We start from the raw sequence: 15303 nt of genomic DNA on the forward strand, positions 1-15303 counted from the left end.
GATAATTTCAGATAGAGCAATGAATAAATAAGAGAGGGTAATGGGATAGAGAGTGGGTTAAAAAAGCTATTTTATTTAACAATCAGGAGGGTCTAGAGAAGGTATATTTGAACTAAGGCCAGAATAATCGGAAAGAATATATAAAATTCTAGAATTGAGCTCCCCAGATAGAGGAACAATCAGTGCAAGTCCCAAAAATGGAATAAGTTTATCATTTTTGAGGTATAGAAAGCAGACTTGTGCAGAAAGGTGGGAGATGAGGAAAGTGAGGGCTAAGATCATCAGGCCTTGTAGACATGGTAAGAATGGGGACTTTATTCCAACTACAATAGGGTATTAGGGTGGTAATAGATAATTTATATATTTTTCTTTTTTTAAATTCTTGTTTATTCTATTACAGTTGCCCTAATTTTTCCCCTTTTGCCTTCCTCCACCCACCCCACCCCAAACTCCCATAGTTGTTTATGGGTCATTCATACATGTTCTTTGACTAGTCCCTTCCCCTTTTTTCTACCACTGTCACCCTCCTCCCTCTTCTTTGGTCATTGTCAGTCTGTTCCACTTTTCCTTGCTTCTAGTTCTGTTTTGTTCATTAGTTTATTTTGTTCATTAGATTCTTCTCATAGGTGAGATCATGTAGTATTTGTCTTTCAACTGACTGGCTTATTTCACTTAGCATAATAGTCTCCTGTTCCATCCATGTTGTGAGGGGTAGGAATTCCTTCTTTCTTTCTGTTGCATAGTATTCCATTGTATAAATGTACCCACAGTTTTTAATCCACTCATTTACTGATGGGCACTTAGGCTGTTTCCAGTGCTTGGCTATTGTAAATAGCACTGCTATGAACATAGGGGTAATAAGTTCTTTTGAATTGATATTTTAAGATTCTTTAGGTATATTCCCAGCAGTGGGATCACTAGATCAAAAGGCAGTTCCATCTTTAGTTTTCTGAGGAAATTCCATACTGTTTTCCACAGTGGCTGCATCAGTCTGCATTTCCAATCAGTCTGCATTTCCATCAGGCTGTATCAGTGCATGAGGATTCCCATTTCTCCACATTCTTGCCATCACTTCTTGTTTGTTGATTTGTAATGATGGCCATTCTGACTAGTGTGAGGTGATATCTTGTAGTTTTAATTTGCATCTCTCTCATGGCTAGTGATGTTGAGGATCTTTTCATATGTCTATGGGCCATCTGTATGTCCTCCTTGGAGAAGTGTCTATTTAGGTTCTTTGCCCATTTTTAATTGGATTTTTTGCCTTCCTATTGTCGAGTTGGATGAGTTCTTTATATATTTTAGAGATCAAACCCTTGTCTGATGTAACATTGGCAAATATGTATTCCCATGCAGTCTGTTCCCTTTTCATTTTGATGATGGTTTCCTTAGCCATGCAGGAGCTTTTTAATTTGATGTAGTCCCGTTTGTTTATTTTTTCCTTTACTGCCCAGTTATTTTTCAATTTGATTATTTGTCTGTTTATTATAGAGTTTTAGGTGTTCTTTATATATCATGGGAACAAACCCTTTGTCAGACATTTTTTTTCCTGTATTTTCTCTTAGTCTGTGGCTTACCTGTTTATTTTCTTAAGGGTAAGTGATCAGGGTTAATGAGAAGTTAGAACTGCCTTGAGACAAGTTTTTTAAATTTCTATAAGCAAAAATTTTATAACTGCATAATTCTCAGCCCTTATGGAGAAAAAATCTAGTTTCAGTAAATTATTAAGTCTCTTCATCTTAAATACAATCAAATTTTACATTTTGTCTTTTGGGGGAAAAGTTCATTTCCTCCAAACAAATGGTTTGCTGTAGGTGTTGGCCAACTTTGTGTGTAAAGGGCCAGATTGTAAATATTACTGGCTTTCTGGGCCACACAGTCTGTCTGTACTATACAACTCTGTCATTTTAACACAAAAGCAGCCATTGATTTTACACAAACAAATAGATATCTCTATATTCCAATAAAACTTTATTAATCAAAACAAGAGGTGTTTGTGAGCCTAAAACCTATTGTTATGACTGGAGAAATTTTGAGTTTGATGTCTTAATCCCAAAGGTAACAAGTGGATAATGTTTATTTGTAATTTCTTGGTTGGTTGCTTTGTTTTCCTTAAAACAAAAGATTTGCTTGAAAAAGCTGAAGGCAGCTCTTACAAACCATGACAACCAAATAAAGTCTACTGAGTAATTTGGATTTTGAGGAATTGATATTAGTGAAAGCAAAACAGTTATAAAGGAACAAAAAGTGATGTGTAGGAACCTGAGAGGGAAATATGTTAGAATAGCAGGAGCTTCAAAATATTGGAATAGGCATTAAGAAAAGTTTATATAAGCCCTGGCTGGTGTAGCTCAGTGGGTTGAGTGTGGGCTGTGAACCAAAGCATTGCAGGTTCGATTCCCAGTCAGGGCACATGCCTGGGTTGCAGGCCACAGCCCCCGGCAACCGTACATTGATGTTTCTCTCTCTCTTTCTCCCTCCCTTCCCTCCCTAAAAATAAATAAATAAAATCTCTTAAAAAGGACAAAGAAAATTCAGTTTTCTTTAAAAAAGAAAGAAAAGTTTATATATTATTACCCAGTTGGAATATTAAGGAACTTGAGATGATTTATGTAATATCCTATCTGATTTCAGGAAAATATACTGTCTTCTCCATGATTTATTAAGAAGAATATATAAATTATGGTTATTTCTAGTTTAGGTAATGTAGTTGATTAGCTTCTTAAGTAATCTCATCAGTCATTTGGATTTTGTATATATTGGATTGGCCAAAAAGTCCATTTAGTTTTTTCTGTAAAATAAAAGATACATTTTTCATTTTCACCAATAACTTTATTTACTTGGATATTTTGAGTATGTCAGCTATTTCTTGCACAGTGTGTTGATTGTTCTCAATTAATGTCTCAATTTAATTCAACTGTTCTACTCAACCATGGAGCATCATCCAGTGATAAATCTCCAGCATGAAGCTTTTGACACATTTGAGCAGTCAGACCACCTTCTCTATATACTGCATAAATCTTTTTTTACATTTCAGTTGTAAGCATAAATTGTCAAAAATGTTAAATACTCTTTTCCATCTTCAACATTAAAATGGCAACACAGAAGTTCACCAATTTTGATTTTTTTAAATGCACACTGATATGACAGCTGTCCCAAAACAATCTAACAAAATTGCTTTGAATGGAGTTAAAGTGCTACCAGAGCCATTGTACAGAAAAAAACAAACTTTTTGGCCAATCCAATATATTCTAACTTACCTCTCAAAACTCTGTTCTTCCTGTCATAGTATAGAACTCTCTAAGAAGCTGAAGTGCTAGAAAATATTTGATTATCAAAACCCTGATTTTCCTTGAATTCATTCTTAAAAATAATAACTTTCATCTGGAACATCAGTCACGTTCCATTTAAAACAAGTCAACAGGAGAAAGCAGAGGGTGATAATAGATAATGGTGGGAGAGGGATATTAACAGAGTTCTTCACCTAGCTTTACATTCCCAAGGCATTGCCAGAAGTTGTACACTAATAATTATATCTTTTAAGAAAGAACATCTTGGAGGGAAGATGGCAACAGGGTAGGAGGGAGCAGATTCCACTTCCCCTCTACACATGGGAAAAAATACCTAGCCCATCTACGGAGGAACAGAGCAAACAGCCAACAGTACCCCAGCATATATGAAAATAAGAGACCGAAAATTGTAATGGACACTGAAAAACAAGACAGTAAGGAGAGTGCTTCAAGGCAATAAGGTCCCAGGGATCAGCTTGGGGACCAGGGCAGCTGCAGCCCCAGGCTCAGGGCCCACCCCCAGGTCTGACACAGAGTACTTGGGAGAGAGCTGGGTCAACTGCTCCCTCCTTCCCTGGCAAATCAAGGTTTAAGCAGCACTGGGAGAGACCTGGTTACTTGAAGTTGCAGAGAGGGGACACAGGACAAAGTGGCAAACACACGAGCTGTGATCACCTGCGGAGTTTGTGGACACCGGCTTAGGAGAGTTGAGTCGTGCAGTGATGGGCACTGACCCCGACAGTCACTGGTCTGGCTGGAGAATTGGGCTGTATGGAGCAGTAGGCTTGAGTAGGAGGAATTTCTCCAAAAGAAAAACTATTTGGGGAATTCTCCTACAACAGCCCATCGACCTCCTCCCCACCCAGCCCAGCAGCAATCCTGAGGTTGTGTGGAAGTTTGCACGGAATGCCCTGTGCAGCCCTATAGCACTGGGAAGAGCATGCACCCAAACCCTAGGGACCAAGGCAGCCTGGCTGCGCATGCACACCCCCTCCCCACCACACCCCAGCCCACAATGGTAACCCTGGGGAAAGAGTGCTCTCAGGAAGACCTGAATCCCACACCCAAGGCACCAGGGAGAGGCGTCAGGCTAGCTCTGGGGATAGTGTGCGCAAGACTGGTTGGGTGCAGATTGGAAGGAAGAAAAGAAATACCAATCATGCCTCAGCCTGCTGGAGCCAGCAAGACCAGAAAAAACAGTTTGGCCAGTTTGAAACAAGCAAGAGTTTTTTTTTTTTTTTCGTTGTTGTTGTTGTTGTTTTAAGTAATCTTTTATTTTAACTTTTATTATTATTTTATCTTTCAGTACCTTTTTCCTCTCTTTCCTTCTTTCTTGTATTCTTCCTTCTTCCTTTCTTTCCAATTTTATCTCTTCTTCCTCCCTTCTTCTGCTTTTTTTTAAATACCCACAAATGAGACAAAAAAACCTGGAATTGTGAAAAGACCAGACATGGACCCAAAGACGGGGCATCGCAACAGTTGAGACAGTGAGACAAAATTCACTTTGCTATAACAGAGAGCCTGCAAGTTATTGTATATTTGTATTTTTTCATTATTCTTACATCTTTTATTTTAATAGTATTTTTGTATTCCTCTTCTTTTTGTATAGTCTTCTTTGCTTGGTTGGTTATATTGTATCATTTGACAGGTATCCCCTGTTTGCTCTTTCATACCCTATTGCTAATTTACTGTACGTCACATCACTTGTGTTTTTAGTACACTACTCAAGGTCCTATATGCCCTATTCTTATTATCCAGATCACATAGATTCTGTCATATGATTGTTGCTCTAATATTATTATAAATAATAGCTGTTCCATACAATTGTAAATACTTCACAACAACCCTCCTGGATCTTAGCCCACCTCACAGTTTCCTGAACTCTATTACTGTAGTGGTTAACTCTATTCTCTCACACACTACACCCATTTACTATCCTTTACTCTCACCTTACCTCAGAATCTGACCTCCCACAACCTCACTGTTTTCTAGATCCAACTCACAACCCTTCTTTCCCCAACAAGAGTCTTACCTTCTTTCTGTCCTTTCTAAAAAGTGGCTAGTTAGGTGGAAGATCACAGTTAACAAACACTATACATAGTCAATGGATCTCCTATCTCATCTCTACTGGCTGCTACTGTAAATATCATAGAATACTCTCTTGCTGTCTTAAACCATTTTGCCTTCCCCCTCCAAATGATCACAAAAAAGGGTAGGTAGAAGTGGTGAACACGAGGATACCCACTGGAAGAGGAAACCCAACAATAAAGGAACCACCAACAGATAACAAGAGAAGAAGGTGAAGGAGGAAGTGGAAACCACACAAACCTCAATCCAGAACCAATCTGGAAATACAACTAAATAGTGGAGAAAATACACAGTACAAACAACTGAACAAGAGCAAGAGAGAATCCCCAAAACTTTGTATACATGGGAAAACCAGCTTCAATACAACCTGCCCTCACCAGCACAACAAAATACAAGAGATGGTGGACAGAGTGACCCTCAGTTAACCAGCTGGTGGGAAGGACCCACCAAAGAAAGACCCAACATCAATCAAAACCCAAAGACAAACACAGAGCCAACTTAAACATCCCAAGACCAGTGAGGTCAGGAGATCAAGGAGACTGCACCACTGAATCTCACAGTATTCTACCACAGAAGTTCACACCATAAACTTAGGGAGCCAGAACAGATCAATGTAATAAGCTGAAGCTAACAAGAACAGTCTCACAAAAAATGGGAAGACAAAGAAACAATCCCCAAATGAAAGGAAAGGAGGAAGACTCAGAAAGAATGCTAAATGAAATAGAGGTAACTATCAGATATTGAGTTCAAAGCAATGATTATCAGGAAGCTGAATGAGCTCATGATGAATTACCAGAAACTACAGGGAAACTATAATGAACTCACTGCAAACTATATCCACATGAAAAAGGAAATAGAAACTATCAACAAGGGCCAAGAGGAAATGAAGAATACAATTTCTGAACTGAAGAACAGAGTAGAAGGAATGAAAAGCAGGATCGGTGAAGCAGAAAATTGGACCAGCAAGCTAGAAGACAGAGTAGAAAAAAACACCTAGAAAGAGCAAAAAAAGGAAAATAGGTTCAGAAAGAATGAAGAGGGATTAAGAGAAATACAAGACAATATGAAACATAATAATATCCATATAATAAGGATACCAGAAGGAGGAGAAGAAGAGCAAGGGACAGAAAACCTATTTGAAAAAGTAATGATGGAAAATATCCCTAATTTGATGAGAGAAAAAGTCACACAAATCCAGGAAACACAGAGAGTCCCAATCAAGAGGAACCCAAAGAGCCCCACTTCAAGACATACCATAATTACCTGGCTGGCGTACCTCAGTGGATTGAGTGCAGGCTTCGAACCAAAGAATCGCAGGTTCGATTCCCAGTCAGGGCACATGCCTGGGTTGCAGGCCATGCCCCCAGCAACCGCACATTGATGTTTCTCTCCCTCCCTCCCTCTCTCTCTCTCTCTCTCTCCCTCTCTCCCTCTCTCTCTCCCTCCCTTCCCTCTCTAAAAAATAAATAAAATCTTAAAAAAAAGACATACCATAATTAAAATGGTAAAATTCCAAGATAAAGAGAATCTTAAAGACAGGAAGTAACATACAAGGGGGCCCTGTTAAGGTTAGCAGCTGACTTGTTGATGGAAATGCTCCCAGCCAGAAGAGAATGACAAAAAACATTCTAAGTAGTAAGAACCAGAGGCCTACAACCAAGACTACTTTACCCAGGAGTCTCTCAATCAAGATAGAAGGCCAAATAAGGAGCTTCCAAGACAAAAGAAGGCTAAAAGAATACACCTCTACCAAACCAGCTCTGCAGGAGATGCTAAAGGGACTGATCCAGGGAAAGGAAGGAAAATAGAGACAGAGAGGAACACAGGTATGAAAATGGCAATGAATGAGTACCTATCAATAATAATCTTAAATGTAAATGTGTTAAATGCTCCAATCAAAAGACATAGAATAGCTGAATGGATAAGAAAGCATGAACCACACATATGCTGTTTACAAGAGACCCACCTCAGGACAAAAGACCTACACAGACTGAAAGTAAAGGGGTGGAAACAAATATTCCAAGCAAACAGACAGGGGAAAAAGAGCCGGGGTAGCAATACTCATATCAGATTTCCAAAATAGACTTCCCAAAAAGGGCCATAAAGAGAGACCCAGAAGGTCACTACATAATACTCAAGGGAAGAATCCACCAAGAAGACATAAACATTGTAAATAAGTATGCACCCAACATAGGAGCACCCAAATACATAAAGAAAATCTTAGAGGACTTCAAGAAAGATAATGACAGCAACACAATTATAGTAGGGGATTTTAACACCCCACTGTCAAAAATGGACAGATCTTCCAAACAAAATATCAACAAAGATATTGTGGCATTGAACAATGCCCTAGATGAAATGGACTTAACTAATATATAGAGAGCCCTTCATTCCAAAGAAGCTAAATACACATTCTTTTCAAAAGCACATGGAACATTTTCAAAGATAGACCACATGTTAGGACACAAAACAAGCCTGGACAAATTCAAGAACATTGAAATCACACCAACCATTTTCTCCAACCACAAAGGACTGAAACTAGAAATCAACCCCAAGGGAAAAACCCCAAACACTCAAAATCATGGAGATTGAATAGCATGCTATTAAACAATGAATGGGTCAAGAATAAAATTAGGGAGGAAGTCAAAAAGTTTCTGGAAAAAATGAAAATGAACTCACAACAACTCCAAACTTATGGGACACAGCCAAGTCAGTCCTGAGAGGGAAGTTCATAGTGATACAGGCCTACCTAAAAACGACAGAAATATTTCAAACAAACAACCTGACCCTACGCCTACAAGAACTTGAGGAACAACAGCAAAGACAGCCCAGAGCAAGTAGAAGGAAAGAAATAACCAAGATCAGAGCGGAATTCAATGACATAGAGACTAAAAGCACAATTCTAAGGATCAATGAATCCAGGAGCTGGCTTTTTGAAAAGATAAACAAAATTGACAAGCCTTTAAGCAGGCTCATCAAGAAAAATAGACAGAGGACCCAAATAAACACAGTCAGAAATGAAAGAGGAGAGATTACACCATAGAAATACAAAGGATTTAAGAAATTACTACAAAGAGCTGTATGCCAAAAAATTTGAAAACCTAGGTGAAATGGACAAATTTCTAGAAAAATATAATCTTCCAAAACTCAATGAAAAAAGCAGAAAGCCTGAACAGACCAATAACAGCAGATGAAATTGAAGCAGTAATCAAAAAAACTCCCGACACACAAAAGCCTGGGTCCAGATGGTTTCACAGGAGAATTCTACAAAGCATTTAAGGAAGAGCTAACACCTATCCTTCATAGACTATTCCAAAAAATCCAGAATGATGGAAGACTCCCAAACTCTTTTAATGAGGCCAATATCATCCTAACCCCCAAACCAGATAAAGACATAACAAAGAAAGAAAACTTCAGGCTAATATCGCTGATGAACATAGACACTAAAATCCTCAGCAAAATATTGGCAAACTGCATCCAACAATACATTAAAAAGGTCATACACCATTACCAAGTGGGATTCATCCCAGGGATGCAAGAATGGTTCAATATTCACAAATCATTAAATGTAATACATCACATAAACAAAAGCAAAGACAAAAATCACATGATCATATCAATAGATGCAGAAAAATCATTTGATAAGGTACAGCACCCATTTATGATAAAACCCTCAGGAAAGTGGGAATAGAGGGAACATTCCTCAACATAATAAAGGCCATATATGAGAGACCTACAGCCAACATCATACTCAGTGGGCAAAATCTTAGAGCTTTCTTGCTAAGATCAGGAACAAGGGAAGGTTGTCCACTTTCACCACTTCTGTTGAATATAGTATTGGAAGTTTTCACCACAGCAATCAGACAAGAAAAGGAAATAAAAGGCATCCAAATCAGAAAGGAGGGAACAAAACTGTCATTGTTTGCAGATGACATGATAGTGTACATAGAAAATCCTATAGACTTTGTGAAAAAACTTCTTGACCTAATAAACGAATTTGACAAAACAGCAGGATACAAAATCAGTATCCAAAAATCAAAGGCATTTTTGTATACCAACAATGAAACAGCAGAAGCAGAAACCAAGAAAAAATTCCCATTTGATATGGCAAAAAGGCAAAATACCTAGGAATAAACCTAACCAAAAAGGTAAAAGACCTGTATGCAGAAAACTACACAACACTGAAGAAAGAAATCAAGGAAGACACAAACAAATGGAAACACATACTGTGATTATGGATTGGAAGAATTAACATCATCAAGATGTCCATACTACCCAAAGCAATTTACACATTCAATGCAATTCCTATTAAAGTACCAATGGCATATTTCACAGACATAGAACAAACACTTCAAAAATTTATATGGAACCATAAAGGGCCCCAAATAGCTGCTGCAATTTTGAGAAAGAGGAGCAAAGTAGGAGGGATCACAATACCTGATATCAAACTGTATTACAAGGCCACTGTAATTAGAACAGCCTGGTACTGGCATAAAAACAGGCACATGGACCAACGGAACAGAACACAATGCCCAGAAATAAAACCAAGTGTCTACAGCCAATTAATATTCAACAAAGGGGGCAGCAACATAAAATGGAGTAACAGTAGCCTCTTGAACAAATGTTGGGAGATCAGGACAGCTACATGCAAAAAAAATGAAACTCGAGCACCAACTTACACCATACACAAAAATAGATTCAAAGTGGATAAAAGATTTAAATATAAGCTGTAACACTATTAAAGTCCTAGAGGAGAACATAGGCAGGAAAATCTCAGATATTTCATGCAGCAACATTTTTACTGATATGTCCCCTAGAGCAAGGGACATAAAGAATAAACAAATGGTATCTCATCAAAATAAAAAGCTTCTGCACAGCTAAAGAAAACAGTATTAAAATAAATGGAAAACCAACTGTATGGGAAAACATATTTGTCAATGATACATCAGACAAGGGTTTAATCTCCAACATATGTAAAGAACTTAAACAGCTCCACTCTAAGAAGACAAGCAACCCAATTAAAAAATGGGTAAAGGACTTGAACAGACACTTCTCCAAGGAGGACATACAGAGGATCCAGAGACACATGAAAAGATGCTCAATATCTTTTGCTATCAGAGAGATGCAAATTAAAACCACAATGAGATACCACTTCATATCAGTCAGAATGGCCATCATATACAAAGCAACAAACAAGTGTTGGAGAGGTTGTGGAGAAAAAGGGACCCTAGTGCACTGTTGGTGGGATTGTAGACTGGTACAACCACTCTGGAAAACAATATGGAATTTTCTAAGAAAGCTAAAAATGGTTCTGCCTTTTGATCCAGTAATTCCACTGCTAGGATTATGTCCTAAGAACCCTGAAACACCAATCCAAAAGAACCTATGCATCCCAATGTTCATAGCAGCACAATTTACAATAGCCAAGTGTTGGAAGCCACCTAGGTGCCCATCAGTCAATGAATGGATCAAAAAACTACTGTATTACACAATGGAATTCTATGCAGCAGAAAGAAAGGAGCTCCTACTCTTTGCCACAGCATGGATGGAATTGGAAAGCATTATGCTAAGCGAAATAATGCAGGCAGTGAAAGACAAATTCCATGTGATCTCTCCTTTAACAGGAACCTAAACAACAAAACAAACAAACAAGCAAAATATAACCAAAGACACTGAAATAAAGAACAGGCTCACAATGACCAGAGGAGAGAGGGGAGGGAATTTCAGGGGAAAAAGGAAGGGTTTACACGAACAAGTATAAAACACACATGGACAAAAATTACTGGGGGTGGAAATGGGAGGGAGGTGGGGAGCACTGGGGGTGTGGGCTGGGATGGGAGTAAAATACAGAAAACTGTACTTGAAAAATAAAAATTAAAAAGAAAACAAGAACATGTTAATTTGGGGTGGAGTGTAGGGAAGTTGCCTTGCCTTTTTCCTAAGCCCAGCCTCCTATGTATTCCTTCCCCAAAATCAGAATACCTAGGCAGGACATTAATTTAGAAAACCTTACTTAAACTCACCTTAAAATTCTGCCTTTGCAGGTCCTTTACTGTAATACAAATGATTGTAACCAAAATTATTTAAATCAAGTTAAGGCACATATATTTAGTCCTATATATAAAATTTGTTCCTTATTCTTGCAATTAGTATAGGTTTGGAAATACAGGAATCAAGTTTCAAAAATCAAGAAATACTTTTTGTGTTTCTCTTTCTTAGTATCTACATGTTGAAACTTGAAGTGGAATTATAAAAATTCAGAACTTTCTGAATATGCCTGACCAGTTTTGAGAGAATTCTCCTTTATCTGAAGGAAAATAGCAAAGTTTGGAATTTTAACCTTTCAATCTTATTTGTTATTCTCTGCTGTTAGTGAAGTACATGTTACAAATATCTATTTTTTTGGTTGTATATACTATTAGCTGGTAGTTGACATTAGTTTTTCTCTTCTGTATGTGTAATTTTCCAGGAAAACTCAGTGGTCTCTGTCAGACCAACAAGATCTCTGTCCCAAATTGTGGTGATACAAACCTGTGAAGGTCTACTTGTGCCGTACTGTCTGGACTAATAATTTCTGTTCACTTCTTAATCACCCTCTAATGCTTATTTCCCTTAAGGCTTCCTCCAAGAACTATAGAATTTCTCCATTATGTGAATCTCCAGAATATCAAATTCTGTGAATGAAGCCTTAATTTAACTCTTGATAGTTACTTTTCTGTTCCAATCACTTGTATTATAAAAAACAAAAAAATAGTGTATGTTTTACTAAGTAGCTTTTTCTATATTACCTTTGCTTTCTCTTTTGAAAATACATCTTGAGTAAAGAAAATGTTTTGACAGCCTCCAAGGGATGGGCCATTATCAGATCTCAACACTGATAACATGAGAATGTAATTATTTAGTGGCTTAGGATACAATTATTTAGCTGTGATTATTTCCCTTCTGCAGGGGGAGGGGGAGAGAACTGAAAAGTACTGTTTACAAACCACCTAAAAATTTTGTGTTTTTCTTCCTAGAGAAAGCAAGAAATCAAACCAATGTGTCAAATATTTTATTTTGTTCAACCTTGCACACATTGCAAGGAAATGCACACATTGTATAGTCTACGTTTTTTATCATAGTGTATTTTTACTTGGCTTCTTTTATGATGTAGTAAGGGGTTTTAAAAGGAGTTTTTGTTGGTAGCTGAGGAGAGCAATATTCATCTTCATCCAGTTCTTCTATGTTATTTATCTCTAGTGGCTTAATTTCCCAGTATTTTAAGTTATCTTTGACACTAAAAAATTAAATGTTGAATCAATGTATTGTACACCTGCAACTAATGTAAGATTGTATGCCAACTATACTTAAATTTTTAAAATTAAGTAAACTGATTCTGATAAAGGTCATTTTTTTCAGTATAACTAGAAATAAATTATTATAAATTATGTTGGAGTCAGATTTTAAACAGTTTATTCCCAAGTTGTTGTCTTTGGATTCACCTAAAATTTAAAAATGTTGAGTCCATATTTTATAAAAAGTGTAGTAGTATAATTTTTGGCAGTAGCTTCATCATATTGTCTACTTACTTTAGAAGTTGTCCACTTTGAAGTAATGAAAGCTCCGAAAAATATGCTTTTTAAGAGGCCTCTCTAAAAATATATATATGTGTGTGTATATACATAACACATATACGTATACACATTCATATACATATACTCATGCTTTGGCTTTTGCCATGGGAGAGGAGAAAAAAGGGAGAGTCTGTGCTAGTTAGCACTGCAACATCATTTGCTTACTTCTTTATTGTCTGTCTTGAACTTGAAATGTTAGCTAATTGAAAAATAGAAGTCATTGATCACATAAGGAAATTTGAGTTTGAAATCAGGACCACCTTAATTGTGATTTTCTTTCTCTCACTTAAAATATCTGTTCGATTCCAGAAATTTGAAAAGAAATATTTAGGTATAAAAAGCGTCACCCACTTTTCAATTGATTCCCTGTCCCCACTTCTGTCCCTCTAAGAGATGCAACAAAACCTGAACAGCCACACCTAAAACAAAAACAAACTAAGCAAACAACTAGAACAGGAACAGAACCACAGATACAGAGATCACATGGAGGGTTAGCAACAGGGGAGTGGGAGGAGGATAGGGGGAAAAGGTACAGAGAATAAGTTACATAGATGGTAGGTAGAAAATAGACAGGGGGAGGGCAAGAATAGTATGGGAAATGTAGAAGCTAAAGAACTTATGACACATGGACATGAACTAAAAGGGGGGAATGTGGGTGGGAGAGGGTGTGCAGGGTGGAGGGGAATGAGGGAGGGAAATGGGACAACTGTAATAGCATAATCAATAAAATATATCTTAAAAAAACCTTATGTAATCTTTCATCCTGAGCAACACTTTTAAGTACTAGCAGATTTGCTAAAGGGAAAAAATATGAGGTTTTAATTTTTGTTAACTTTGCCACTACTTATATGTTACTCTACACAAGATATAATTCTTTAGTAAAGTTTGAAAGTTGATAATAAATTAAATGTACCAGTGATGCTTAAGCCATGGTCTTGGCTGTCAAGGATGCATTGCTTATGTATTGTCCTTCCTGCACGTTAGGATGTAGAATAAACATGTTTAGACAGGGTGCCTTAGATGTTTAGAGATCAGTTATGCAGGTTACTATAAACATAGGGATTTTTAAGTTGTCTAGGTATATAACTCTATATGTCTGGTTTTATTTTCATTTTAAAACAGAACATGGAATAGTTACAAGAAAATTTTTTGTTTTGTTTTTTAAAAAAGCCTTGGAAGACTCTTAGCTCCTTATTCTAATGCTGAAGCAGAGCTTTTTAGTTCAACTTTATAATTCCATTTACTCAAATAAGGATGATTATGTTTATGGCTTTTTCCTTCCTCCTAGATTCGTCCTCTGGATGTCTAAAAGCCTCAACTCATCAGGGTGCCTTAGATGTTTATGTCAGCCAACTGGGGAACGTGGAATTGAAATCCCATGAAGGTTTGACAAGTGAAATGTTTTATTTTAATCTGGTGTAAGGAAGGTTTTACATAATATTCAGGAAACAGATGGTCAAGTTATCTTATTTATAGTACTGACAAAGTGATTTCAAGAAAATTTCTTCTGATAGAACCTGATTTAGAGACTGGAATACTAGTCCTATAGACTGATGATCTTTGAAACTTTGGGGACAGATAGCGATGAAGACTATATTTCCCTTTGTAGTGTAAACAAAAATATTGTATTTTATTGACTATTATTGTAAAATGTTTTAGTGTTAGTGGGTGGGTTTTTCAGTTTAATTTTAGTTCTGAAATAGAGTATTATTTGAAAAATGCCCTCATCCATTCTTTTGAAAGCTTTATGGCCACTGTAAGAGGACCTTTTGAGGCCATGACTCTAGAATAATACTTTTCAAAATGTGATCCTGAAATAAAGGTATTAGCAGGAGGGACCTGTAAAGTGATTGTCGGCTTAGTCCCTTAAAGTATCAAGACTTACTATATGGCCCTGGCCAGATTGCTCAGTTGGTTGGAGCATCATCCCAATAAACCAAGGTTGTGGGTTTGATCCCCTCTCAGGGCACATATAAGAATCAGCCAATGAATGCATAAATAAGTGGAACAACAAATCGATGTTTCTCTCTCTCTGTTTCTTCCCACCCCCTTTCTCTCTAAAACCAATCAATAAAAATAAATAAAATTACTTATTATGTGTCTCTTCCTATAATATTATTTCTAATACAAATAACTTATTCTAAGACTCCAGATCTTTCATTAAAAGTTATACACTCAGTCGTAGCTAGTGTGGCTCAGTGGATTGAGTGCTGGCTGGCCTGTGAACCCAAAGTTTGCTGGTCCACTTCCCAGTCAGGGCATGTTCCTGGGTTGTAGGCCAAGTCCCCAGATGGGGGCATGCAAGAGCAACCAAT

General features: G+C 37.2%; 1 protein-coding gene across 3 annotated transcripts in view; it reads left to right on the top strand.

The window, feature by feature from the left end:
- The window catches only part of FAM185A (family with sequence similarity 185 member A), a 64756-nt gene that overhangs the window by 33447 nt on the left and 16006 nt on the right, over positions 1 to 15303 (top strand). For 2 of the 3 annotated variants that reach the window (XM_036010723.1, XM_028526009.2), the window contains one exon: positions 14277 to 14372. The exons of the other annotated variant lie outside the window; for it this stretch is intronic. In XM_036010723.1, coding sequence (XP_035866616.1) covers positions 14277 to 14372 — 96 coding nt within the window. The remainder of the gene's footprint in view (positions 1 to 14276; positions 14373 to 15303) is intronic. 3 annotated transcript variants of the gene reach the window in all.

This window comes from Phyllostomus discolor, chromosome 10 (genome assembly GCF_004126475.2).
Source record: "Phyllostomus discolor isolate MPI-MPIP mPhyDis1 chromosome 10, mPhyDis1.pri.v3, whole genome shotgun sequence".
Taxonomy (NCBI): Eukaryota; Metazoa; Chordata; class Mammalia; order Chiroptera; family Phyllostomidae; genus Phyllostomus; species Phyllostomus discolor.